This window comes from Aspergillus tanneri, assembly GCF_003426965.1.
Source record: "Aspergillus tanneri strain NIH1004 chromosome Unknown AapTan_7_pilon_pilon_pilon, whole genome shotgun sequence".
Lineage (NCBI taxonomy): Eukaryota > Fungi > Ascomycota > Eurotiomycetes > Eurotiales > Aspergillaceae > Aspergillus > Aspergillus tanneri.
This window is the reverse complement of record NW_022984634.1, coordinates 1,327,583-1,351,974: the sequence shown is the minus strand read 5'-3', so window position 1 is coordinate 1,351,974 and position 24,392 is coordinate 1,327,583. Positions and strand designations below refer to the sequence as shown.

At 48.5% G+C, this 24,392-nt stretch overlaps 7 protein-coding genes across 7 annotated transcripts; 3 read left to right on the top strand and 4 right to left on the bottom strand.

The window, feature by feature from the left end:
• Positions 1-1,782: 1,782 nt before the first annotated feature.
• ATNIH1004_007020 (putative membrane bound C2 domain protein (vp115)) lies at positions 1,783-7,169 on the bottom strand (the record flags this gene model as incomplete). Its single annotated transcript, XM_033571647.1, has 7 exons — positions 1,783-1,986; positions 2,279-3,756; positions 3,813-3,953; positions 4,019-6,418; positions 6,485-6,743; positions 6,831-6,893; positions 6,966-7,169. The coding sequence occupies 7 exons, from the start codon at positions 7,167-7,169 to the stop codon at positions 1,783-1,785; spliced, it is 4,749 nt and encodes a 1,582-aa protein (XP_033424962.1).
• Positions 7,170-9,592: 2,423 nt separating this feature from the next.
• On the bottom strand, positions 9,593-11,536 carry sti1 (Hsp90 cochaperone STI1; the record flags this gene model as incomplete). The annotated part of the gene is made up of 4 exons (XM_033571646.1): positions 9,593-9,745; positions 9,810-11,131; positions 11,196-11,389; positions 11,472-11,536. The coding sequence occupies 4 exons, from the start codon at positions 11,534-11,536 to the stop codon at positions 9,593-9,595; spliced, it is 1,734 nt and encodes a 577-aa protein (XP_033424961.1).
• Positions 11,537-11,980: 444 nt separating this feature from the next.
• Positions 11,981-13,003, top strand: RPC34 (RPC34 RNA polymerase subunit family protein; the record flags this gene model as incomplete). The annotated part of the gene is made up of 3 exons (XM_033571645.1): positions 11,981-12,101; positions 12,185-12,239; positions 12,346-13,003. The coding sequence occupies 3 exons, from the start codon at positions 11,981-11,983 to the stop codon at positions 13,001-13,003; spliced, it is 834 nt and encodes a 277-aa protein (XP_033424960.1).
• Positions 13,004-15,961: 2,958 nt separating this feature from the next.
• Positions 15,962-17,548, top strand: NPT1 (nicotinate phosphoribosyltransferase; the record flags this gene model as incomplete). Its single annotated transcript, XM_033571644.1, has 5 exons — positions 15,962-16,073; positions 16,135-16,218; positions 16,278-16,897; positions 16,956-17,283; positions 17,331-17,548. 5 exons carry the CDS (start codon positions 15,962-15,964, stop codon positions 17,546-17,548), a joined length of 1,362 nt encoding a protein of 453 aa, XP_033424959.1.
• A 257-nt stretch (positions 17,549-17,805) lies between these two features.
• ATNIH1004_007016 (transcription factor domain-containing protein) lies at positions 17,806-20,154 on the bottom strand (the record flags this gene model as incomplete). Its single annotated transcript, XM_033571643.1, has 2 exons — positions 17,806-19,530; positions 19,579-20,154. 2 exons carry the CDS (start codon positions 20,152-20,154, stop codon positions 17,806-17,808), a joined length of 2,301 nt encoding a protein of 766 aa, XP_033424958.1.
• A 1,010-nt stretch (positions 20,155-21,164) lies between these two features.
• Positions 21,165-21,414, bottom strand: ATNIH1004_007015 (putative TOM core complex subunit Tom6; the record flags this gene model as incomplete). Its single annotated transcript, XM_033571642.1, has 2 exons — positions 21,165-21,218; positions 21,292-21,414. 2 exons carry the CDS (start codon positions 21,412-21,414, stop codon positions 21,165-21,167), a joined length of 177 nt encoding a protein of 58 aa, XP_033424957.1.
• Positions 21,415-21,764: 350 nt separating this feature from the next.
• On the top strand, positions 21,765-24,021 carry ATNIH1004_007014 (beta-catenin-like protein 1; the record flags this gene model as incomplete). The annotated part of the gene is made up of 10 exons (XM_033571641.1): positions 21,765-21,791; positions 21,843-21,897; positions 21,955-22,193; positions 22,255-22,361; positions 22,418-22,640; positions 22,702-22,795; positions 22,852-23,366; positions 23,423-23,707; positions 23,764-23,881; positions 23,939-24,021. 10 exons carry the CDS (start codon positions 21,765-21,767, stop codon positions 24,019-24,021), a joined length of 1,746 nt encoding a protein of 581 aa, XP_033424956.1.
• Positions 24,022-24,392: the final 371 nt, after the last annotated feature.

Here is a 24,392-nt window from a genome sequence, read left to right as displayed (position 1 = left end):
CACGGCGTTAACTCGGAAAGGGGAGGCAAAACTGTTCGCTGCGAACGTGGATAGACGTCAGTCACCGGTAGAGTTTTTAAAAAAAAAAACACAAGTGAAAAGAGGAGCTTCACGGAGAGGAGAGGAGCAGAAGTCTAGTTGAATTGGACAGAAGAACAAGATATTTAAGCGGATCAGGAGGGGTCAAGCTTATGCAGAGTTGCCACGCCAGACACCGTCGATCCCTTCACCAGCTACCGTCATTGGCAACGGTTCAAGCAAAGCAATTGGTGCAACAGGAGCAGGGGATGATAGGTACTTACATAGGTAGGATAGGAAGAGAGCACACACACACACGCAGAGAGAGAGAGAATAATGTAAGGGAAAAGAGAAAGTAGACTGGGATGGTATTCGATGATCGAGGAGTTGTATGATGTCCTTTCCGATTGTTCCCTGGGATGGGTTATTTATGACAATGATTCCTCTTCTTCTTAATAATATAATAATTTTAATTATTCTTGAAGACGATTTATTTATTTATTGGGAGAGACACAGTGGGGAAAATTCCAAGGGGACCAGAAAAGAACGAAGGTACAGTACGTACAGGTACTGGGTGAATACCCGCCCACGGCTGGGGTTCGCCAGCCAACATTCTCAGGGCCTCGATGCGGCTACCGGTTATTCTTAGGCACTGACCTCTTGGTAGGTAAGATAGAGTGGTACATACATACAGTACAATACAGTTAAGATAGATACCATGCATTGACAGAATTGCAGTTCAATAGTGGCAAGAAAATACATCTTCACGAGGCATGCATCGCCAACGCTCAAACAACTGAGGGTTTTTTCTTTTTCTTTTTTAATAAAATAGGAATCATCTAATGATCTGACAGCTTCGTTGTAACTTTGGGCCAGGGACATCCGTATTCTAGACCACATGTGCTTTTTTTGCCCCTTTTTTTCAGGGTTCAGTTTTTTTTTTTTTTTTTTTTTTTTTTTTTTTTTTTTTTTTTTTTTGAATGGAATGGATGGTGAAAATGGAAATCCTAATCAGAGAAGTGGCCCACCGTCCTCGTCACCTCCAACTGTCCATCTTAATCTATTCTGTATGAGAGTTGATTTTAATTATGGTAGCTTTTTTTTTTTTTTTTAACCCTAATTAATTAGGGTGATCCGTGTACCATACTTCAGAGAACTCTCGTTCTTTTTATCATGAATTTATTTTTTGTTAATATTAATTGATATTTTATTTCATATAATTTTATATATATACCGATCAATCGTAGAATCTATGGAACAAACTCTAGAAGTCTTGGGGGGAGAATTTGATCCACCGTTTAACTAGGATTCGCCTCCTGAATTGAATGTAGCATCAGAAATGTCAGACCCGTCAATGCTACTGCAAGACATACTTTCTAATTTTAACCCTGGGATAATTCCGTGGCCCCATTCTTCATCCACCCGGTTGGTGCTCTCCTAAGACTTTTAGGATGGACTTATTTTAGCACCCTCGTAGTGTCGAAGATTTCATCTCCATTCCGTCGGACTTGTCCTCACGCCGTTGAGTCCTCCCTTGAGAGACCGATAGGGTTATTCCTATGGATCCATGGGCTTCTATCCCGGTATGTCTACAGCTACTGACGTGGTAAGCAGGCCGGTATAGATACGCATCAATAGGATAGTTGGAGTACAAGTTGCTATATGGGCTGGAGTACGCAGGACAGCTGTCGTCCCGGGATCAGATCTCAAGTTTCAAAGACTCGCCGCGATCGGGCCGTCGCTGAATGGGCAGAACTCCACTCCTCACACCCCAATTCGAAACCAAAAGTGGGCAGGCACGCAGTTCGTCCTCCGAAACAAGTTCAATAGTCCCCCTGGTGCATCGCCCTGGAGAAGACCTGTCATCTGGATGCTCCCTTCGTCGGTCACGAGCCCCGTATGCCGGATGTCGACCGGCGGTGTACCGGAGGCATCCCGCACCTTATACGGATCCTGGAAGCAATCGGGCTAACAATAGTCATTCATTCTGCATCCCAGAGTTTGCAGTATCCAAACGCTACGTACGCTAAAGCAAGGATATCACATCGCATTGATGCCCAAAAGGAAATTCGTTATCAAGATGCAAAATGTGCAGACAATAGGGGGGCGGGGGGCAAGGAGAGGAAGATGGAAACATCGTCAAAGGCATTATTAACCAGAGTAACAATCACGTAGTTTGGTTTACAAACACAAGGGGAAAAATAAAAAAAAAGGAACAATTCAGTGCACCCTCCACTAAAATCCTCTAGGCCCCGCTCACATTCCTCTTCCCAAGGAAACTGCGTCGGCCAGCCTTCTTAGAGTCGGGACTGTCCACCATTTCGGACGCCGTATCCCCATTATTCGACTGGGAGGTGCCAGGTCGCAAGGTAGATTCGGGACCCGAGAAATTGCTGCGGATAGATACTGTGCCACTACCTACCTTGACGGCCTTTTCCTGGCCGGCCACGGAGCCCTGGTCATCCACAAAAAAGAGCGATTCTCCAAGAACCGTGTCTGAGCCAAAGGTGGAATGGTCGACCACCCGGATTTGATATTGTGCATCTGCCGTGGTGTTGTGCACCCGGCACGTCTCGTGCGACGAGTCGAACTGCACAGGTCCCACCCCGTTGGCCTTGTGTGTTTTGCTCTTGAGGACCTCTTTGGCCCCCTTCGGACCAAGCGCCTTCACCAGAACCCGCACATTCGCAGAGGGAGGGAAGTCGCTGGCGGAAACGATGGTGATCGTGGCCGTCCCCGTTTCTCCCTTGCCAGCCCCTCCAATGCCAATCCGATCACTATAATGCGAAGCCACACTGCGAGAGCGCGAGTGTTGCAACGTAGTACCGTTGGCCGCGTTGGGGGCTGCTCCCCCATCAACAACCACTGTGGGGGCGACGGTGGGTGCGGGAGTTGTGTCTGATTGAGGGGGATCTTCCGGCTCCTCGGGGATTTCGCTGGTGCTGGAGGAATCATCCCCACGGAATCGAGACATGATGCCGTGCTTCAAGAGAGAGGCACCTTTGATGACATTACCACCGACGAATCCGACTCCCTTGACAGGTGCACCGACAATCTTGCCCGGGGTCGCAAAGTTACCGGAGAAGGTAGAGGACCCTTGCCGAGACCGGGTCACATATGCCGGTTTGAACAGCATCTTCAAACGGATGGCACCGGATTTTCCGTCCAGAACAAAGGACATCTCTTTGCTCTGGAAAGGGTTTAGGATTCCAAGGTCGATTGGCGTTCCGCCGAGGTAATCAGCCTTATCACCGAAATCCCAGTCATAGACATCCACACGGAAATCAGAGCCGATCCGAGACTTGACAGGAATCTCGAAGAACTCATTCCAGGCGGGATGTAGCGTTTTCTTCTGTACCTTGGTCTTGAACACTGCTTCGTCATTAAGACGGAATTTGCAGTACGGATCACTAAAGCCATTGCGGTCGGCAGATGGAAGTTCCGCAGCATCCAAAACGTCGACTCGGAGAGTGCCCATATTGTTAATGCTCTCGGTAGGGTCCAGTTTCATGGTGACTGGAATATATCGAGCACTAACGGTGACCTTGCTGACTTCTCCATCGTTCGATCGGAGGGTGAGTGCAGTTGGAGTATACAGGATGCGCTGCAAGGTCGAGAGTGTGTCCCCTGTCAGTTTTGCCACGGTATGTTCATCACCATCATCTTTGGGGCTATTCTTGTCCACGATCCGGAGGGTAATCTTTGAAAATTCAAGTTCACGGATGAAGGCATCCCCAACTATACACATCGTTAGCTCTCAGGTCTCGTTCCTATTTCATGAACCTCTGACATACTGTCTTCAATCTGGGCGTTTTTGGAGCGGAGCTTCGGCGACGAATATGCAGGGAACATGTAGTCATCCATGAGGACTTCCACTTGCACATTAGTGTGCGAAAGCTGGACGTCGTGGAACTTGAACACCAGAAAGCCGGACTCTGAAAAGATATTAGCGGCTGCGAGAATTTAACGAGCATGGGATTTGGGAGTGTTAGACAATTACCGTAGTTTGCGAGCTCTTCCACAGAGATATAGGTTTTGGGGATATTGTTGATTGACTTGACAGACATGATTTCGGAGTCTTTCGAAAAGCTACTCCGTCCCGGAGTCGGTGGCTCGGATGTACCGTTTGTTTTGGCTGCTTGTTGGGACGCAGGTGTAGATGCTTTGGAATCCATGCTAGCAGTCTTGACGTGGCCATTCCTTCGCTTGGAATCAACACTCTTTCTCGGTACCTCGTCATGTTCTTCATCGCTGTGGAGATCAGCCAACCCCTCTTCCTCCACCTCATCCTCGGGGTTGACGACTGGAATAGTGGGATAGAAGGCAACAGTGTAGTAGAGTGTTCCCTTGATCGGCCCCCTCCCAATGCGAAGGCCACTAGCTATGAGCTGCTTTTCATCGTCGGCTTCGTATTCTCCATTCTCATTCTCGTGGACGTAGTCAGCCGCCGACATTTCAATAGATCCCAGTGTTCGGTCGCTGGCTATACTTTCCTCATCCATGACCTCCAGTTTGAGCTTCTCGCGGGGACTGTGGATCGGCACATATGCTACCTCATCCCATTCGGGATTCAGGTTGTTTCGGAATGTAACTGTCCGCGCTTTCATGTATCCGGAAAGCAGAACCCGTACGTATGGATCCGACTTGCCCATTGTCTCCAGGTTCCGAAGGTCTGATGCCTTCTTGAAGTGGAAGCGCATGATACCGATAGGGTCCACATAGCCAGCACTGCCTGAGATGCCACCTAGAGCAACCGGTTTCCACTGGAAGGTCAATTTCGCGCGCCCGGACTTTGTGCCATGCAACTGAAACCAATCCTGGCCCTTTTCCATCATTTTGAGAATGTCGTTCATCTTGATTTGGTACGTGCCCAGGACTGGATCTCGTGCAAGATCACGGTCATCTTTGATTACGAGACCAAGACGGGCATTCTTCTTGTCTGTGACCAAGAACTCCTTGGATGCGTTCTGGAATATGGGATTGTTTGTGCGCTTCAACTTCTTGGTAATGTGGATTTCCTTTCCGTTCAGGATGAGGACACCATACGGATTGAGCTGGCCAACAATACTCTTCGTACCGTCCAAGTCCTTGGCCTGTTCGACCGTGAAGCGAGCAATACCTGTGTTCAATTCCGGCGGGGGTTCAGTCTCGCCGTTCTCCAACTTTCTGCCCTCCAGGACTGGGAAGAACCGGATATCCGCATGGATGGCACCGCGGGATCGGCCACTGGCCATAACTTCGAGGTAGACGCCCTCATGCTCTGGCTCCTCCTCGAGTCTATCTAGAGCGAATGTGGCCGTGCCCAGTTCTTTGTCTCTGCGGAACTCATTCCAGTCAAACGGTCGAATAGTCAAGGCATCAGAGAAAGAGGTGATGATGACGTAGAACGTTTCGTTCCATCTTGGGCTGTCTGTGTCGTGGACAGTCTTGGTGCGGCCGAGCTCGGTGCGATTATTCAACGAAACCACGGCGTAGGGGTCAGGCGCTCCAGAAAACTTGTCCGGGTTCCTCAATGTACGAGCACCGTGGAGGGTCACAGCAACAACACCGATGGCCTGGTCGACAGGGTTCCCGGCCAACATTTTCGCGATTTCGATAGGGAAAACGTTAGGGCTGTACATCATCGGTCCCAAGTTATTGTGTATTTGCTCCTTGATGAAAGACTCGAGACCGGGGATGAAGTTGATATCGAAACCCAGATGGTCGCCACCCAAGGGCTTGCAAACGTAGTCAATCTCCGGGCGCTCCATGAAGCAAACGTCCACCCGCTCGATGTGAGGGAAAGGGACCTGAAGCTTCATCTTGACCCTCATCAGACCGCTACAAGCCATGTCCTCCACTATGACATCCAAACCTTTGCTGACGACGCCTTTGCCTAATCGAACCTCCAAGACCACCTTGGGGTTGATCTTATTTTTCAGCTGGCGAGCTGTCAGGTCCATGACATCATTGGGAGTGAAGCTAAACTTCCAATCCATGATGATGGTGTCAACCTCCGTCTTCGGGTATGTTTTGACATGCTCCAACCGCGGAGGCTTGGTACCCAGAACAAAGGTTTTCAGTCGGAGACTATCCAGCATGGCAGGAGTCGAGGTACTGAGAACCTGGTCGACTGAATTGATGATAGTATCGCTCAGAACGGGTGCATAGATGGGCCAGAACTTGACCAGGAAGCTATTGATCCACTCTAAGCTCTCGGTGTCGGTTTCCAGGCGTTGCTTAGCCATTTCTCGATTGATATCGTCCCGGAAATTCCGCCGAACTCGCCGAACGGAGGTTCGGTAATAGGTGCTACAGGCTGCCATCACGAGGAAGATCCATCCCAAACCGCCACCAAGGACGGCGACAACCCAAGAAGACAGACAGGCGAATATGATGACGCCGGCGTTATGATACCAGTCTGGATCAAGTCAGCATCTTTCAAATCTGACGTGGGCGGGGAAGCCTCGATTGGATTTCCACATACCACCGAAGAACTTGTCATCCAATTTCCCTTCCAGAAAGTCCTGGTGATCCAGTAAGGTTCCATCTGCTTTTTCTGCCTCTTCTTCTGCCGCAGTCTGCGCAAATCGCGGAGCCCAGCCTGTCCTGTCGCGTGCCCACCTCATGTCTTCATGAATACCAGCGTCTGGTTTGCCCCTGGAGCTATCTTTGACATCTTCATCGAGTATATCTGTCGCCGATTTTGGAGGGGGTAGATCATAGTCGTCGAGGGTACGATCGTTCTAAATTTTGAATGGTTACCGATTAGGAAATATCTCGTCCATGCCGACCATGAAAAAGGAAGCTACCCTCCCCAGGCAGAGACATACCTTGTCCGTGATGACCGCTATACCTTTTGGCTTCCTGTCGTGGTGAAAGCCAGGGGGTATCCGCTACAAGACAAGGACGAGATTAGCAGGCACATTGCAGCGGAGGACTAAGATCATGAGCCAGGAAGGACATACAGAATCTGCGATAGCGGCTTTTTCTTCAGGTGAGGCATCTGGGTCAAATTGGAAGGCGGGCATACCCGCCTTCAGAGTTTCTTCCACCATCACTCGCTCGGCCGCTTTGGCGACCTCAAGGTCCTGAGGAGCCTCTTCAGCCGCCTCAATGGCTCCCTGCTGCCTCAGTTCGCCTTTTTCTGCTTCTACTCTGAGGGACGCCATAGCTGTCTTGGGTGGGGCAACGAGCCTCGGAAGAATCACCTACTACAAGACCCCAACCGATACAATCTGGAGGTATTCGTCAGATCACCGTGATGCAATTGATTTCTTGGTTGTAGATTTTCTTCCTTTCTCTCTTTCTCTCTCTCTTTCTTTCCTTTCCTTTCCTTTTTTTTTTTTTTTTTTTTTTTTTTTTTTTTTTTTTTTTTTTTTTTTAAAAACCGAGGCCCAAAAAAAAAAAAAAAAAAAAAAAAAAAAGGAACAAGTTAAAACCAGACAAATACAATAAAAGAAAGGGGGCTACACAATGGGAAGGGTTGGGAAAAATGAAAAAGAACGGGGCTCGGAAATGAGTTGGTGCTTTGGAGAGTTCTTAGTATAGTTAAGATGGCTGCCTTCGAGACCTCCGGAGTGAGGGGTTGGCGTACAATAGCTCCGATAGCTTGGAGCCCCAACCAGGAAAGACAATGAGGGAATGACCGGAGGGGGAGGGGGGGTAATAGGAGTAGCTCTTACATGACAGGAGATGAGAATTATAGGGTGAAATAGCCAGAAACAGTCACAAGTCCAATTTCACAATAGCCACTTGTGTCAAGTCGAAGTTGTGGCTGGTGGGACGACCCTCTTCCGGATCAGAAGAGCTCCTGGGTGGGCAGGAGCGTAACAGGAGGAGGAAGGAAATCGAGAGATCCAAGAATGGAGAGGAGGAAAGGATTAGATAGATAAAGAGCAGGAAACCTAAGGGCTCTGGAACTGGAAAGAGTGGCGTTACCAGCCACAGGTACTAAGTTAAGTTAATTATCCCAGAAGGTGGAAAGGAAACGTCATGAAAGATTGCGCCGAAGAGTGACGTAAATCTGGGTGGAAGCTGCGAACCAAGAAAGAAAGGAAGAAAGAAAGGTACTCGAGTACCCACATAGGGACCTTCCCCCGAATGTTAGTTAACCAATGAATTAGGCAGCATCTTTCCATCTGCAGAGGCAATTGGAAAATCTAGCAATATTGTCAATGAATCACCTAGTGTTCATCTTAACTTAGACGTCCCATCGTTTCTTCTTCTTTTCGAGTTTCAAGGCTTCCGCCTCTGAATTCCCAACAACGAATCTATCTGTTAATCGCCCAGTCTAGTAGCATCCTGTTTTCGATCTATTGGCCGCGATGCACCGCCACAGACTCGGCGCGCGCCACACCCGGTATCAAAGTATCAATTTCAATCCGCTGACCCTCAGGATGTATTTTTCTTGGCCTGAAAGAAGACTCTATCTTTTACTACGTCCACTTTAGGTATTTGGGAGGGTCCTTAAGTGCGAAAAGAACACAGTTAGGTATTCCTGTCCTGGTCCTCGGGTTCACTGGATCCTATCATTCCTTCCATGTTAGAGAGATTATTGCGGAGCACGAACATGCACTAACCGTGATGACTATGCGTGCTCGATTGTACTACTTGTAGAACTTCGCCCAGCTCGTCAGTCCTGACACGTGGCGTGCCGAAAAGGGCTGGTCTCATATGGTATCTCTTTCAATCCTCGAAGGAACAGAATACTTTTCGTTAGCACGGATGGTCACTGAACAGTCCCACCTCAGCTCCGTAAGGTAGATCTGGAATCCGCCATTCGCCAATGGCCTTTTCTCGGCCCAACTTTCATTCCCACTCTATCTGCCTTCCATTCAGATTTCATAGGTAGCATTGACCACTCGTTTTCGGACTGAATGTTGCGCTACCAGCCGCTTTACTGAATTTCCCACAGATCAACCTGCGTAATGCCCGAGACTCACTCCGCCCCGCGATTACACACCTGTTGAATCTCAAGATAGTCGGTCTGTCCATGCATAATGGCCACATCAGTCAATGTCAGACACCCAGAATCTCCAGGACCTGAAGAAGATTCAGGACCCTCGTTCCTAACACTTGCGTCAACACACAATACCCATTGTCCATGGTTCCAAGTGGAGAGTATAAGATACGCTGGTGATTGATCTCGCACCATGGGTCCTACCACACAACCGTGCTGGACAGACAGATAGGGAACACGAAAGACGGAGTACTCGAATCAGAGAAATCACGACTTACGTAGGCAGACTCCACTCTGGAGGATCGTCATTGAAAATTTGCAGGCCGATCGGTAGGTTTTCAGCCCAGCCAACAACAACCATAGCTAATTGTGTACGTTGTACATTGGTCAGCAGCCCTATCAAGGAACTATAACTACATGTAAACCGATATAGCAGCCGTTTAATACCCTGTTACAGTTCAACATTTAACAATCCATAGGAATGTATAGTACGCGTAATTGGATGCTATATTAAAACTAGGAACACAATGAACATGCATCATGCCTGGAACTACTTTTCGAAACCAGATTGCTGTCATCTCAAATCATTCCATCGTGTCTCGCTACCTGCACAGCGTCAACCCCACCCACAATTCAGCGCCCCATGCGAATGACACCCGCCGCCATAAGCTTCTGGATCTTGGTTCGGACCTGGGCGTTCTTCATATGCTCTTGCAGGGCAGCAGGGTCGTTCTTGGCCTGTTGTAGGATACTCTGCATGACCGGGTCCTGGAGGATAGCCATGATCTGTTCTACGTCAGAGCTGCTGCGGATGCAACGGGAAATGATTACACATGGATCTCTCACTTACATCGGGGTCATTCTGAATTCTCTCCATAGTCTGCTGCTCGGTCTCGCCCGCACGAGCGCTGAACTGAGACTCCAGGCACTTCTGCTGCTGTTGGTCAATTTCACGGGCATGAGTTCCATCATCATGCTCGGAGGCTTCGGTGCAGGCATCCATAGCCTTGTTGTACTCCTTCATGGCCATCAAAGCCTGTGCCTTCCGCATGTAGGCTCGGATGAACTTGGGATCCCGGCTGATGGCCTCGTCGCAGTCCTGGACAGCCTGAGGGAAACCCATCAGCTTGATGAGAGCGGCGGCGCGATTCGAGAAGCCTCGGGGATCTTGGGGAGCCCTCTTTGTCATTTCGGTGAAAGCGTCAACGGCACCGGGCCAGTCAGCCTCCTGGAACTTCTTCTGGCCAAGTTCACGTGCCTTTTCAGCCTCGGCGGGGTCAATATAGGACTCCTTTTCCGCCTTGGCCTTGGCCTTCTCGGCATTCCGGAGCTTAGTGAGAGCGTCGGGCGTGCGATGTTCAGTGAGCGATTTGTTGTAGTACTCAATGGCCTGGGTCAGATCACCCATCTTCTCATACGCTGTACCAATTCGGGCGAACGACTTGGCAAGGACTTTGAAGTCGGCCCGGAGCTCACGACCCTCTTCGACAGCCTTCTGGCAAGTTTCAATCGTTCCTTGCAGATCACCCTTCTCGAACTTAGCCGCTCCAATATTGTTGAGATACGTGACATCTTTGTTCAGCTCCCAGGCCTTAGTATAGTGCTCGACGGCCTCATCAAACTGCTTTTTCTTATAGAAGTCGTTGCCGATCTTCTTCTCGGCATCTCCAGCTTCCTGGGCCTTCTTCTTAGCGGCTGTCTCCTCATCCTCGGGCTCGGGCTCGGGCTCGGGTGCCTTCTTTGGTTCCGATGCAGTAGGACGAGCATCGGGCATCGGCACGTCTTCTTCGGGCTCTTTGGCCCCTGAGGCACCAGCAGCCTCAGGAGGAGCACCGAAGCTCATATCAATTCCCAACAAAACGCTCATGACCTGCAAGAAACGCGGATCCTGGAGTTCCGCTCCGATACTGTTCGGATTCTGCTTAAGACGCTGAAGCTTCGACATAAACTCAGGGTCTGCAAGAAGGGACGAGGTCTTGGGGTTGTTGGCTAGCTTTTGGAATAGCTGAGGATCATTGAAGATTCCACCCAGTCCACCCATAGGATCACCGGTGACCCCGTCAGCCTGAGCTTCAGCATCAATAGCCCGCTTAACGGCATTGAAGCCAGATTTGGCTTGCTCGTTGCCAGGCTCGATCTTGAGAGCTTCTTCGTAGGCATCATGAGCCGCCACTATAACGGTATCAGCACTTTGCGACCGTATAATTCTTAAGGTTTAGACACAGTTACCACGCACATAGATCTCCTAAGCCCCGACAGGCAGCACCCTTGCGACTCCAACCCTTTGACCAATCGGGCTTGATTTCGGTGGCTTTATTGGCATCATCGAGAGCTTTCTGGTATTCGGCCTGCGCAGAATAGACGGCAGAGCGATTGGAGTAAAGGATATGGTTCTGGGGCTCAATCTCGATAGCCTGGGTAAACTTCTCACTGTGAGAGAATCAGCACACCAGTCCATTGTGGATGTCCGTTCAGTCTTCACCCGAAAGCGGGGTATACACGATGTACGTACATAGCAGTAGAATAGTCCTTCGCGGAAAAGGCCTTGTTGCCTTCAGCCTTCAGAGCGTCAGCCATATTATGGAGTGTGCGTAAGCTTGGAAAGGGAGAATGTGAAGGGGGAAGATGACGATGGTCTCACGAAAACAGCCGGGGAGGATCACCTGCCCACTAATGAAGCTCTTTTGGGAGCTTCTCGAAATTTCCGGCAGGGACTGTCTGCCTGAGGCACTCAGGCGCCGAGACTATCAGGTTCCTCGAAAATGCGCGCTAGACCAATCTGGGCGCACCGATCCCCGCTAACCCAAAGAGCGCATCCAAAAAATGTCTCCCAAAAAACATATTCTTTCTGCTGTGGAGCACTGAGCTTACTTTGTGTGCTTTTCGTTCCCCCGGGACCATTTGGCTATTGTCCGTATTGCAGACCAATGCTAGACTGCGATGCATCTCTTTGAACATGCTCATTCTTAGGCATTATTGATGACTGCTTCCTTTTAACAACCTTGTTTCATCGTCCTGACCATGGCCTCCGCGGGGCCTTCTGGCGGCTCTGTTACTGAGCTTGCCTCTAAGCTCTACGATGCATGTTTGGCCAAGTTTTCTCCTGATCATCTATTCTATCAGCAAGAATTACTGGGGCTAGGTATCATTCCTAAGTCCGACCTTCCTCTGCTACTTCAGTGCACCCAATCGCTCGTCGATCAAAAACTGTTCCGACTGCTACAGGGCAAAAAAATGACCGACTGGCCTGGAAGATTATCTCGCGCGAAGATGCTGAAAAGTATGCTCAGTCCTTTGCCGCAAGGCCATTGACCCCATGAGGAATTTGCTCTTTTCTAGGCAACCCGGCATGTGCGATGCTAACGTTTCCCTTCCCTTTCCTTCAGACTTCAGAACCTTAGCCCCGACGAAAGTTTGGTGTACAACGTTATTCACTCGACTGGGCGCTCAGGCATCTGGGTCCGTGCTATTCAGAATCGCACAAATCTGCACAAGTCGATACTCGATCGCTGCCTCAAATCGCTCGAAGGAAAGAATTACATCAAAAGTGTCCACAATGTCAAGTTTCCCAGCCGGAAGATGTATATGCTAGCGGGCCTGGCCCCGAGTGAGGATGTTACCGGCGGTGCTTGGTTTACCGATGGGGTGCTGGACGAGAACTTCATCAACACTGTGGCTGGTTATATTGAGTATACCGTGAGTCGGAAAAGTTGGTTTGAGGTAGCTTCCGCGGATGGGCATCGCGGCAAACGTGTCAAAACCGCCGACGGAAGCGTATCTGTAAAACAAGAGATGGGGCAGAAAGAATATATACCTTTTCCGGCTGGATATCAAGGGTATCCCACAGTCGCGATGATCACTGCTGCTGTGAATGAGAGTGGAATTACGCCGGTCCGGCTGGGTGAGGAGAGCATTTTGCAGCTCCTTGAGATGCTCTGCTTCGATAATAGATTGGTGGCCTTGAACAACGGGGAAGTCTACCGATCGGTCAAAAAACCCCGAGGCCGTGAAACAGCAGCAAGCACGGAAACCAGCTGCCGATGACGATGAGGCCGCGGATCGACTGGTTAAAAACGGCATGACAGAAGTCCCCTGTGGCCAATGCCCTGTTTTCAAGCTCTGTGCTCCCGGAGGTGCCGTGAGTCCGGAGAGCTGTGAATATTTTGACCCTTGGCTAGAGAAGGCCCTCGGATTCTAAATACCGAGGCTTGCCTACCGTTCTCTTTTACTATTCCTTTTCCCTTTCTTTTTCTTTTATCTTTATCTTATTGATGTACATGGGCGCATCTTCGCGCAGTCAGATTTGCTTGCATAGCGATGGCGTTCTCCTGTTTTTCGCCTGATGTTGGGATGGTCACGATGGAGGCCATGCATTCTCAACATTGACATCTTACGAACCTTGGAAAATGTAGTGGGATATGGATGGGTTTGGGTCAAAAAGAGAAGACATTGGTCGGTTCAGCGTACCTCTTCCTTCAACCTATTTTTTAATCTATATTCGTGGATACGGGTGGGCTTTATGTTTTGGCACTTGCAAGTGAAGTAGTCATCAAACGACTTGGGCAGAATCGAAATGAAAAATATTAACCAGATCAGATTAAATCTCCAGGAAATTATATGAAATTCTTGGAAGTCCAATGCGCTACTCGTAGTATACATAACATAAGATAGGGAATTAACCATTTAACTTCGCAGAACACTGTGGACAGTACCATTTCCCTACCGGCTCCCTCGTCAACCCCACGCATTTCCAATGGAACCATTCAAACTCGCAGTCCTCGTTATCGCAAGCAACCATGTCACCGTGGCTAACACTGCGGCAGGTACAGTAGACCTTAGTGTCTTCGTTACCTTCATCCTCTTCCTCGTCGTCCATGTCCTCGTCCGCACGTCTGGTTTCGCTCGCGTTCTCAGACTCTGACATGTCTGCGCTGCTGCTCAGAAGGGAATCGTCTTCATCCTCATCTCCACCAGCGGCGGATGGGGACTTCTTAGTGCTGCTGACCTTCAGGCGGCCGCTGGCGCTTGAAGACCGCTTGGTTTGTTTCCCGTTCAACCCTGACGACGCCTTTAGTTTCTTCAGTTGTTGATGGGGTGCGACCTTCTTCGTTAGGGCCTTCTTGACTGTGCTTGTTGCGCGTGGGCCGGTACTGCCGGCGCGGCTAGACGCTGGTGTTCCCCCCTTAGGTGTGCCGGGGCCTAAAGATGACTGGCGAAGATTTGAAGACGCTGCAGGAAGAGTCCCGAGTGACGCATTTAGGCGTCGTCGCTTGTTTTCTACAGCCCCTGCGGAAGATTCACGCTGGCGCTGTTGAAAGTGAGTTGTACCAGCAGCAGGCGTGGCAGGCGCGGAACTTCTCGCTTGATTTGGCGAGCCTAATGAAGTAACTCCCGCAGAACGAGCTAAGGACTGGTTCAGTCTTTGAGTTGCGCCTATTATAACGTTGGCATTTCCGGATGTTGGGTTCAAGGGAGAGTTGTACGAGGAGGGTTCTGAGGTGGCATCGGGGAAAAATATTCTCGGAGGGTCGCGATATTGATCTTTATTATTGAAAAGAGAGGGTAAGGGGGGATCGTTGGATAAAACACCATCATTTTGCAAGTCGCGGATTTTAATATCCAATTTCTTGATCTGCCGGTCCAGCAGAACACATGCTTTCTCACTTAATTGTATCTTTTCATCTTGTAGTTGCTGCGACTTATCCAAGTTCTGCAGTATCGTTTTCCCATATTGTTCTTCCTTCGGATTAGGTGTCAAACTACCATTAAGCTTAATGAATTTTTGTAAACTGTTATCCCGAGAGTTGATTGTTGTACGACAGTCTTGGATAATCTTGTCCTTTGCCTGAATTTCCTCCATCAGATGGCTGATCTCTGCTGGTAAATTTGCCACATCATGCACAAATTGCTCCAAAATAGAAGCGCAATCTTCAGGACCGTGGGCCATGGCTTGTGGTTAAAGAGATGCAACAGCGAAGCGATCCAGTTGATATGCGACAGGCGTCGTGAAGGGCCAGAAAAGCTCTGGGGCACTAATATCGCAAATTTAAAATTATTCGCAGGCAGCAGTAAAGGAAAAGGATATTATTTAACGTTATTTTCGTTGGAAATGTCGAGGAGCCGCGCTGTGGCGATAATTAGCAGCGTTTGTTAGCAAGAGCGATGCGGATGGGACTGATCTCGAACGGAATAAGCATAGTTCCGCAATGTACTCTGTAAGCCACACAGAGATGCGACAGTTATGGATCTATACAATACAGCTCACACTAGTAGAATAGATTTATTTTTATGGTTTGACCAGGAATAATACTTTTACTGACAATTTATTGTTTCATAAATTCTTTCATTCATCAAGCACAGGCCAGTGTATATACTTTTTGTACCTAGACCTTGTAAGTATAGCCACACATCATTGACTAATCACGCAGCCACCACAGCCACATGTGGTTTATCAGTGGAATGCTGGTCTGACATCTGAGGTTGCGGTGTATAGTATTCAGTGGTTTTCTAAAGGGGCACAAATGTTTATTTGCAGTATTTTATAGCGTCTTCGATCTTATCTTTCCAATGTAAAATATACTAATGTAGCATAAGTCATTTCATACCTCCAGTGCGGTCCTTGTATCTGGACTGATCATCATCCCCGATACATATATTTAACTTCATATATGCAAGTCAGCCACAATGCAGGTTAGTATATCAAGTGCACTTCACCCTCCTCTTCAATCCTTCTTTATAGAATTCACTTAATCTTTATATTTGTATTATAAGGCAATGACGTCTCCCTGATGATACGAAATATCTAGCAATGCAAACAATGCAAACTGCTCTATCGTCTCAATTTCTCTCACTGCAAGCACAAGGGACTATCTTTGGCCAGCTATCCCACCGTCTTCCATACACGGTATTTGATTCTTTGGAGAACCTTCTCAGCTGAGTATTTCAGCTGTCAAACCTCTGAATTAGCACCTATCCCGCGAGCTCTGGCAGGATATCTTCAAGATGAGTCAAGAAAGCTCCGATCTTCCTCCGGAGGGCATTTCGTCGCTTCTCGATACCGATCTATATAAGTTAACGATGCAATGTGCTATCCTGAAGTACTTTCCCGGTGTTTGTGAGTATATAATTTGAGTTGAACTTGTGAAAGTGTTGTCCTAACTTGGGGATGACCGCAGATGTGACATATGGCTTCACCAACCGTACCCCGCAGATGAAATTGACGCGGGGAGCCTATAAGTGGCTTTTAGCGCAGGTCTCTAGTATGTTAATATGGGTTTCCTAATTTGGGTGACAACTCTAATAGGTTTGGATTGACTAGAGCTCGCCAATATTCGAGTTACGAACGAAGAGATCGCCTTCCTGAAGAAACAATGTCCCTACTTCAGCAACACATACCTTGACTTTCTGACTACTTTTAAACTCAACCCCCCGGAGCAGCTTGAGATCAAGTACACTCCTGTGGACGACACTGGTAGCGATGACGACGTGGGTGATGTCGAGTATATTGTCAAAGGTCTCTGGCTTGAAACGATCCTTTATGAGATCCCGCTTCTTGCCCTGACTAGTGAGGCGTATTTTATGTTTTCTGACAGGGACTGGGATTACAGTGGCCAAGAGGACAAGGCATACCGCAAGGGACTTACGCTTTTGAAGAACGCTTGTGTGTTTTCGGAGTTTGGGTCGAGGCGACGTCGCAACTACCACACTCAAGACCTGGTGATGGCTGGACTATGTCGGGCTGCAAAGGAGGCGAAGAACAAGGGCTTCAGAGGAGTATTTACAGGAACAAGTAATGTGCACTTCGCGATGAAATATGAAGTCAATCCTGTGGGCACGGTTGCTCATGAATGGTACATGACTATTGCTGCGATCACAGATGATTACCAGAATGCCAACGAGCTGGCCTTACAGTACTGGCTTGGCTGCTTCGGTGAAGGGGTATGTGGTAGATATCATGACCCATGAAGAGAGAGAGAGAGAGGACTAACCGTGTCAGGTGCTGGGAATCGCCTTGACCGATACGTTTGGGACACCTGCGTTCCTCGATGCTTTCCGGAAACAAATAGCTGCACCCGTTAATAACAGCGAGGCTCCGCATACTCCCAAAACGTACGCTCAGGTATATAATGGTGTTCGCCAAGACTCTGGTGATCCGGCGCAGTTCGTGAAATTGGTGCGAGATTTCTACAATAGAGAGGGTGTGAAGGACCAGAAGGCTGTCGTTTTCTCCGACTCGCTAAATATTCAGCTCTGCCTTGAATACAAAGTCATTGCAGAAGAGGCTGGTTTTCAACCAGTATTTGGAGTCGGGACCTTCTTTACCAGTAAGCTTATTATTGTTATATATAATTTTATACTAATTTTGCTTCAGACGATTTCACAAATAAAGTCACTGGTGAAAAATCAAAACCGCTAAACATCGTCATCAAGATCTCCACGGCAAATGGCCGTCCGGCTGTTAAATTAAGCGATAACGTAGGCAAGAACACGGGGGACAAGGAGAAAATAAAGGCTGTGAAGAAGCAGCTTGGATATGTCGAGCAACAATGGGAGCAGGGCGATGAGACCAACCGATGGAGCAAGCAGTAGTCGGTGGCAAAGCAGACTACCTGTACTATGATTAATAGAGGGCAGGAAGCGCGACCACTTTAGGTTTATACCATCTTTGCTATTTATGCGATTCGCATCTGCAATAGAGCCCGGGGGGAATACATGAGTCTTTGCTTTATGATAAGATCCATTGCAAGAAAACATAATAATTCCCAGCCTATTTACCAGTTTAACATGACGCACACTATTAATATAACCTGGATATATAAATAGAGAAAAAGCGTAAATGTGCAAGTTCAGCAGAACATCTCGTCATCAGAATTAGTCAGTCCTAAATCCGTATCCAGATCCCCTGTAATACTTCCATTTGCATGGCTAAGTGAGCGCTGCTCTTGCCTGTCAGAGAACGAAAGTAAATCCCTGCTGTACTCCTCCATATCGGAACTAGAGTAATTCTGATTCAGCTCGCAATCCCTCAGGACCTCTTCGGTCCAGTTAATCTCAAGTCCCGTATAGGTCGACGTATCAGCTAAGGAGTAATCAAGCTGGTCGTTAAAATCAAATAAGTCGTTGAAGAACGGGTTTATGACGGTATGGAGGGAGAGAGGGTTCATAGTGGAAGTAAGGTCATCATCGACACGGTTAGAAGGGGCTGGTTTCTGCTGCATTTGTTTCTCGGGAGAGGATATGACAGGCGTGCTTGAGGGTATTGTACTTGGTTTCGTGGACTGGGGTCCATCGGATGGACGTTTGGAGGATCTGGAATTAGGCTGCTGCTGCTGCTGTCTGTTGAGTTGGTGGGTTTGTTCTTCGCAGGGGGGGGACCCTTGGTCTTCTGAGGGATATAAAATTTGGACAGCTGAGGTACTGCTCAGCTTTCGCGACACTGACTCTCCGGGTTGTTGTTGGCTCGTATTTGTCGAGGTGTATTGCATAATCTTTAAGAAGGTGCTGGTGCTATCGGCCTGAATTCGGACAGCCGCTTCGATATTGGCGACCTCCATGTCCGCCGCGGGATAGATATCCTTCAGACCCTGGAGAACCTGGATGCATCGCTGGAAGTTGTAAATGCTGGCTTCGCGAACGGTAGGGTTCCTAGACAAGGAATTTGCCAGGTGCGCTACAGCCGCTGGTATGATCACCGTCACGCCAGATTGGGGGAGAAACCGGGTAAGGTCCAACCGGTTAAGTCCCTGGATGATATGGGTAATCCCAACTGCGGCATCCTGCATCTTAGATCTTGCTCTGTCGGCCAACTCGATGCGTGACTTGGTTCGGTCTGTGTCGGACCTAAGCGCCCATGGCCGATGCAGGGCGCTGATGGTGGCATGATACAGCATTCTTAGCATAGCACCATGGAGAAGTAAAACATCCTCTCCATCCTGAAAGTTATTCTTGGATGCGGGGATGAACTGTGCATCTTTTGGTAGGGAGCTAACCCATGAGTCAAGTCGTTGGCTACACCGGGCCAGCTCGGATTCCGAGGCCTGCCTTGGGACCAAAGTGATTGTGGTTCGGTTGGTCGTCCCAAAAAGACATTGCGAGGGCGAATACTGGGCAAAGAGCACACGGCCAATACACTGGCAAAGTTTCATTTTTTCAATGAACATGGTAGCGAGGCGCTTCTGATGGGAGACATCCTCTAACTGACGGCAACTGAACAGTTCGATAGCAGCCGGATGGAATGGTTCCAAGTCAAAGTCCTCCAGTTTCGGTATGGGTACATTGCTCGTCCCTTCGTTGACCTGGGTGGGACGTCGCAGACCCATGGCAATGAGACGATCTCGACAAAACAAGCACCACCAGAGGCGTGCTCTTAGTCTTTTGGTTTTCGGATCCATGTGAGATGATGGACCAGGATCTCGATTTAATCCTATGGATTGAGCCTGCGTATTGCAAACACCAATCCAGTCCCAGATGTCTCGTTTGGGGTGGTTCACATGGTCCGACCAGTACGTCATTAAAAGGAGGGTCTGGACAATGGCTATTCGATCTTCCTCGCAGTCAAACGAATATAAGAGCTAATATCTCGTCAGTGGGGAAAAAAAGTTCAGGCGACTGGCACATACTCTCAATTTCGTGTAGAACGCGCTGCGCGCACTCTTCCTCGTTGTATATCCAGCAGCCTGCAAGTGTTTCAGATCTACAAAAGCCGTCGCCACAAACATCACTGCCTGGAATAACAGGAGACTGATATTGCCGTTGAGGTCATTCTCCGCAATGCAGCGTAGAAATTCCTGCAGGTTCAACACCGGCATAAAACTATGGACCCATTTAATATAGCACCGAAGAAGTTCGTTGCGCAGTCCACTCTCTGGAATGGACAGAGCCCCTCGAAAGCGCAAGAATTCTAGATCCTCAGGGGCTATTCGAGGGGGAAGCGGCTTCAGGAATCGTGGTTCCTCGTCCAGAATGGCAATCAGAGGGTCGAAATCCGGGTCGATGAGCTCTCGAACGGCGGAGACCATATTTGCGAGCGGCATAGAAGACCGTACGGCATGATCCCCCAATGTCCGCCATTCGCGCGACTGCCTGGAGTCCTGCAACCAGGGCGCATAGGCATTGTACTCCAAACTATTGCTCCTTTCGACATGGCGTTCAGCATCATGTATGTCTGTGTTGTGCAGCTTGCGCTTGGTGGCCATAATCGTTTCTGTGAGAACATGTCCAGTCTGGTCGTATTCCACCCCCAACTGTTGCTATGAGAGACGCATTTGCCACAGTTGCCACCACATCCAGCTTCGTCATTCAGCGAGCAACACGGAGTGTTCTCCCCGGCGCTAAGAAGGCGGTGTTCAGTCATCCGTGTGGGGTTATTGCGGGCTTCCCCACCACTCCTGATGCTTGCTTGCCTCAGCATTGTACTAGGGAGTTACAATCTGCAGTACCAAATTGTGGCGTGGAGGGTTGGATGAATGATCCGTTTCGGAGAAATCTGCTCACTTCTGTGCATGAATCTCGAAGTCTTTCGAAATATCTCCGGATGGGTGCCTGAGGCACGCGACCCGGCACGTGTTGAGACGCAAGGGATTGAACTTGAGACTTACAATACGGCAATATTGTGTACTATGAACTGATTGATTGATATGGAGCACAGTACTTTGCGTACAGGTACTCCGTACTTGTTAAGCAACCTGTAGAAGGGATCTTTCTTCGACGCTTATCGTCACATACTTCAGTTTCACACTTTCGAGTGTTTCCCCAATACTGAACAGTTATGAAGCAAATTTTGGATAAGATTGGATATTTGTTGGAATAAGCCGACTGACTTCTGATTATCCACCAACTGAGTACGTACGGAATGAATGTTATAGGATCATCATCCGCTCATAATCCGATAACAAGGTAGTTCAGTGTTTAACCCCCTCCCACCAAAAACAAAGAAAAAAAAGAAAAGAAAAGAAAACAGTTTATTGACGCAATATAATACACGTATCCATTAAACTCGAACCCAGAAACATGGCATCGCAAGCAAGTGTCGAATTCATTTTCTCCGATGGACTGTGGTGGGCCGCTTGGCCTACACGGAAAGGCCTATATCACAGTGATGGTGGTGACTCACGGATGAATTGGGAATTCATTTACAAACTTCTCTCATCAGTATTTGTAATTGAGATCGGCAGAATGAGTTTCGTGTAGAACAAAGGTCTGCGACTTACGGAGGGAGGAGGAGCTCGCTGAGACTGCTGTGGAGGAAAGCAACACCGGCCTGCAAAGGAAAAGTTAGTGTTTCTGGACACAGTCATACCGATTATCGCGATTTGATTGGAATCAGGACTTACGCCGAAGACCAAAAGACTTCTCACAATGGTGGCGTTCTCGGGGTGCGTGATTTCATCGTACGCTGCGCTGAGGAAGCCCTTCTGGGGACGACCGGAGGAAACAATAACTTGCTTAGGAGCCATGGTAAATTAATCCAAACGAGACAAGGGGGAATCTCAACAGTTGTAGTGGCCGAGTTTGGTGTATAGTATAGTAAAGAAGTCGGTGGATGGATCGAATGCTCCGAGAAATCTTTCGCCGTGCTTGGCGATTGCGTCTTTAGCTCATCAAGGCGCCCGTATCATCCTCGGAGCTGCTGTGCGACCAACTCTCCAGAACTGGATTGTGACAAGTGTGGGACAGGAGTATCAGTCTGTTAAAGCTAATTGCCGACATTCTTTTCTTTCCTGGAATTTCTCTGCTAATTCGCATCCCCTGTCTACTTCTGGTTGGTGGCTGTTTTGAAGTGCCCTCCGTTCATCAAATTGCAGCCATGGCTAGCATCGATGAGCTCTTCAAGGTAGGTTAGACCTGCAAGCCCCGTTAGAGAGTCGAATACTGACAAAGGGAGAAACCTTTGAGTGCAGCTAGTGCAAAGCGCAAATTAGACGCCACAAAGGATCCAAGTACGTTGCGCACACCTTATGCATTTTCCGGGTAATGTTACTGATCGCCATGCAAAGATGAGCTCTACAAGGCGGCCAAGTTAGAGGCAAACGGTGACGTTAAGTCCACCGGGAAAGCTCCCATGGTGGAAGATGAACAGGAGGACGATGTTGAAGCTGGCCCCGAACTACCCCCGGATTTTGATGCCGAAGACATCCCCGATGACGAAGAAGGGCGCTTTTTTGGTGGAGGAATGGAACGGCAAACAGCCCAGGCAATGCAGTACATTGATGAGCAGGATCGGGGGGAGAAAGTGGTACGATATATCCCCGTTCCAAAATTCTGATGCTTCATGCACAGCACTAAACCGGCACTAGCCCGAGAAGTTCGATGTCACTTGGCTGCGACGATTTGCTCTCAATTTCGAGAAGAAAATATCTAAGAATTCTGAGTTGCGAGGCAAATTTGAGAATGAACCTCAGAAGTACGTGCTGTTCAGTACCTGCTGTGTAGGGTGCTGTGGGTGCTGATCAATCACAGGTTCATGGCTTCTGAAGCCGATTTAGACGGGGAAATTAAGGAGCTATCCATATTATCAGAGCACCCAGAACTGTACAGCGAGTTCTCTTCAATGGGTTGTGTGGGTTCATTAATATCCCTGCTTTCGCACGAGAACGCAGATATTGCAATTGATACGATTCAGGTTATAAGTGAGTTGACAGACGAGGATGTGGAAGCCGAGCAAGAGCAATGGGATACATTGGTCAGCGCAATGGTACAAAGTAATGCCAATTTTTTATCTCCAACAAAGCTGACATGCCTAGCTGGATGCCGATCTCATCGAACTTCTCGCGCAGAACCTGTCACGACTAGATGAGGGGTCTGATGTTGATAGAACAGGAGTGTACTATGTGCTGAGTAAGTTTAACCTGTTATTGAGTAGAGTCTCTAGGGTGATATTGACTGCTTGAAAGGCGTACTGGAAAATCTTGCCTCACAAACATCCATTGCAGAGAAAATTGTACAGGAGTCTGGCATGCTACAATGGCTGCTGACTCGTGTGCAACAGAAAGAGAGGCCGGTGAGCCAAAACCAGCAATACTCAGCGGAGGTGCTTTCTATCCTATTACAGTCGTCTTCCAAAAATAGAAGGAAGTTTGTCGATCTAGAAGGGGTAGATAGTCTTCTTCAACTACTCAGTCAATACCGCAAATGCGACCCAGAAAAGGATTCGGAGGAAGAAGAATATGCAGAGAACCTGTTTGACTGTCTGATATGTATCGTGGACGAAGATGCCGGGAAAGAAAAGTTTCTATACGGAGAGGGCATCGAGCTTGCGCAGATTATGCTGAAAGAAGGGAAATTCAGCAAGCTACGTGCCCTGCGGGTATTAGATCATGCTTTAGGTGGGTTTGGGGGTGCCCCTGCCTGTGAAAAATTAGTCGAGGCAGCAGGTCTAAGGACGGTATTTGGAATGTTCATGAAGAAGGTGAGCTGCGTTCTTGCAAGGTAATTTATCAAATTGGTGCTAACAACAATATGCAGCAGGAGAATCAAATTAACGAGCATCTTTTGGGAATTTTTGCTTCTCTTCTTCGCCTCTTGCCGGGAGGATCTGCGACGCGTATTCGTGCTCTTGCAAAATTCATGGAGAAGGATTATGAGAAGATCGAAAAATTAGTCAAGCTGAGGCGCGAATGTGCCTCAAGAGTAACACCAGTTGAGCAGGACATTGCAAAGGAACGGAAAAACTTCACGAAAGAGGAGCAGGAGATCATGGAAGGAGAGTGGCTCTCGCGACGCTTTGATGCTGGCCTTTTTTCCCTACAGGTATGTTGCCGCCTTCACTTAGGTTTCTGCAGTGAGTGCTGATACTTGTGTGAAAGCTAATTGATGTTATTCTGGCATGGCTGGTGGCCGAGGACGATGGGGCAAAACAGAAAATAGTTTCTCTTCTGGCAGATCGAGATGAGAGCCTTTCTCTTATTTGCAACACTCTCCAAGGTAAGCCTACTTATAACTGGGGCTGGCTCTGTTTTACAGCTACTGATGGTCATCCAGAGCAAGTTGAGGGGCTTAGGGACGATGAACCTGGACAGAAGGAGCATAAGGAAATGCTTGAAACTCTCCTACAGTTTCTGTGAATGTATTACTGTAGCCTTCTAGAGCGAAACATCCTTTGTAATATACTCAATCACTGTATTATTCCTATTGCCATCATGGTGCTAAAATGCAAAGAGACATCGACATGAATATGTTGTCACGTGTTACTTTCCTAGTATAGATTAGTGCATTGTTAGCGCCAAGTCGGCGGTCTAGGCGCTAGTGGCGGCTCTTCTCAAGATCCATCAGGGCCGGTAGAGGGAAGTCTCCAGCGTCACTCCGTTATCACATCACGGTTGGCTTGGGCTCTCTCATTTTCCATCCAGCTGAGACACTCAGCTCACTCATTTGTCTTCAGCGCCACTCTGGAAGCTTCTTTTTTCGGGGTCTCGCAGTTTGTATCAACACTCAG